General features: G+C 37.8%; 1 protein-coding gene across 1 annotated transcript; it reads right to left on the bottom strand.

The window, feature by feature from the left end:
* Window positions 1-785: 785 nt before the first annotated feature.
* On the bottom strand, window positions 786-1,909 carry LOC149412636 (uncharacterized). The gene is made up of 2 exons (XM_089645587.1): window positions 1,758-1,909; window positions 786-1,577 (listed from the first exon to the last, which is right to left on the bottom strand). The coding sequence occupies exons 1-2, from the start codon at window positions 1,767-1,769 to the stop codon at window positions 903-905; spliced, it is 687 nt and encodes a 228-aa protein (XP_089501713.1). The 5' UTR covers window positions 1,770-1,909; the 3' UTR covers window positions 786-902.
* Between the last annotated feature and the right edge of the window lie 1,117 nt (window positions 1,910-3,026).

Here is a 3,026-nt window from a genome sequence, read left to right as displayed (position 1 = left end):
TTTGGATATTAAATACCCATTTGTTTATTTACGAAGGACTCTTCAGGTGTTTTAAAATGATGTTGCTTCTGTAAAGTCTAGTTAGTAACAACTAGATTATTATTTTTTTTAATTTAAAGAAAAAACGGTAAGTAATTAAAAAGATAAAAAGACATTCATTGAAGAATTCGTCTGCATCATAACTATTTCTCATGGATTGACAAAGGTGAATTATGGTGACTGGTGTCGAAGGTTGGCTATCATCACGGTAATTTTGACCGTTTAGACTTTAAATCAGCGGAACTGTGCTGATCTGGTCTACAGTTTTCACAACTCGGCTGTGGAAACGACACATGGCATCCTCAAAGGGAAAATTTCCTGAAGTAAATTATTATGGACCTCCTGTATGGTGTTACCTAAAAAATTTAAACAAAAAATTATTGATTGTCACTTGTGTAAACTTATTACGATAATTTTATAAGATGCTATTAAAACTTACTCCGTAGCCTCCTGAACACCGCCTCTTTACGCCATAGAAACTTTGAACCCTTTCCAAGCAATAACACATATCGTAGGGAAATTAATACCACAAATAATAGATATTTATTTGTAAACCCCCTCCTCGATAACAGACACGATTCTTTTAGCGAAGGTTAGTTAGATTTTTTGAAAGTAGACAGAATAATTCATTTTGGATGAACGGTCTCTTTTTTTCACGTTAACCTTTTTCAATTAGTTTTTCGGGTCCTGACACTTTCAAAATGGTTAAGGTATTTTGTTAGGTAAGTTATCGAATTGAGAAAAAATAGTTTTTCATTTCGTTTTTATTTATGATGATGGAGTTTCAAAATAACAGGTAATGAAAATATACAAAATAATAACATAAACGCAGCGTCATCACATCACAGTTAAATGGTCAGAAATTACCACCAATGTCCATGGACTCCATGAGCTCCATGAGAAGCAGAAGCGACAGCGGAGAGATGGGCGGCCTTGGCGTGGGCAACCTCGGGGGTGTCTACGACCTGTCCATTGTGACCGATGGGAGCGGCGCCATGAGCCCAGGCACCATGAGCACCATAGACGGAGGGGACTCCATAGACTCCATGAGCGAGTCCTCCATAGACTCCGTGGGATCCAGCAATTCCGTGGGAAAGACGGGCAACAGCGGAAGCGTGGGCGATCTTGGCGTGGGCTACTTCGGGGGTATCTACGACAACACCATCATGGGCCAGAGGAGCGAGTCCATGAGCGTACACACCATGGGCACCATAGATGGAGGGAACTCCATAAACTTGAGCTCCATAGACTCCATGAGCTCCATGAGATGCGGTTGCGATGGCAGAAAAGTGGGCGGCCTTAGCGTGAGCAACCTCGGGAGTGTCTACGACCTGTCCATTATGACCGATAGGGGCGGCTCCATGAGCCCAGGCACCATGACCACCATAAACTCCATGGGTGGCTACACCCCATCCGTTGCTCCACTGTCCATGATCCTGGCTTTCAGCCAGACCTTCTCCCTTCCACTGTCCATCCTCATGGTGTCCCCAGGGATTGGCAGCGACTACGGCTCCGACACACACCAGAGTTGCGAAAAACTGCAAAAGAACACATAAAATTAGATATAATAATATTATTTTCGTGGTTTTTCAATACACACGGTCATAACTAATAGTTGCTTTTGGTAAAAAGTAACTAACTAATATTGGAGAGTATATTTACCACTTCGCTTGTTTGCTTGTAGCACATGATTTCAAAATTATTATCATTAAACTTACCAAAGCGTTCATGTTGATTGTGTGGTGAGCCTTTTCTGAGTGGAAAACTGCTTGTGCCGTGAGGGGAGAGAACGCAAGGCTTTATACCAACAGAAAGTGTTCCTAGCCTCACCTTTGGAGGGGTGGGATTGATACACTCACTTGATTGGTTCCTCGTACGGAGTTTAATAATGTTCACACATTTGACATTGAAATTTGTTTACACTTTGATCTAGATACATATTGCGGGCATTTAGAAAAAAAATTGTAATTTCATACAACTTTTCGATCATAAATGGTAATCACCAGGGCAAAACTCAAGTATTTTTCACTCTAAAACGAAAATTAAAAATAAATAAACTGTTTTTAATTCTGTACTTTTCTCCATCAGTTGAAGTTTTCTCTAAGGAGCGTCTGTGCGGTCAACTTCCATAAAATATAAGGAAATAAGACAAACTTGTATTTTAATAATTGAAACTTATTATTCTTTATGCATTGCTGATAGTACGGTCTTTCATTTTCACTTTACAATATTTTAATTATTTATTTTTATTTTTAATGATTAACAAATGTTTATATGACAAGGTTTTATGCATCGCATAGAGGATAACAAATAATTATAAGCAATAATTAGTCGCCTGAAATATCAATACAAATTTAAAATATCTCCCGAGTGTTTCATAGTGATTTGTTTTTAGGGTATTATGTCGTGTTGCGCTACTTCCTACTTTAGCCAACGTTTCGGAAAGCATTGCAGTATCCATCATCAGGACAGATATTTAATTTATGATAATTTATAATTTATGATGCAAAATTAGACATCTTCCCTGATGATGGACACTGCAATGCTGTCCGAAACAAACGGCATAATACCCCAAAAACAAATCACTGTAATACTTTTGGCCGTAAACATCTCAAATCATACCTCCCGAGTGTTGTTTACACACGGAAAAAATTAAAATAAGCAGTAATTGTTGATTGAAGTACTAGTACATATTGAATTATTTGGCGGGTTGGAAATAAGCCGACATAGCTCAGTGGTTTCAGAGCACCTGACCGGACATCAGAAGGCACTTTTATTTTTACTCGGGAGATATTTTCAATTTGTATTGATATTTCATTAAAATGTATTATTTTTCTTCTTCTTTTTGACTCTAGTGTTTTAATAATTATTTTCTTTCAATATTTATCTAAATTTAACATTTCCTAAATCTGTCAATAAAATATAATTGAAATATGTTGTATTGTGTATTCCTGTCACCTACCTCAGAACCGGTTACACCTGGTGAG

Source organism: Hesperophylax consimilis, chromosome 22, assembly GCF_061612785.1.
Source record: "Hesperophylax consimilis isolate HC1 chromosome 22, BYU_Hcon_1.0, whole genome shotgun sequence".
NCBI lineage: Eukaryota > Metazoa > Arthropoda > Insecta > Trichoptera > Limnephilidae > Hesperophylax > Hesperophylax consimilis.
The sequence above is the reverse complement of the archived record's forward strand: the minus strand, read 5'-3'. Positions and strand labels throughout refer to the sequence as shown.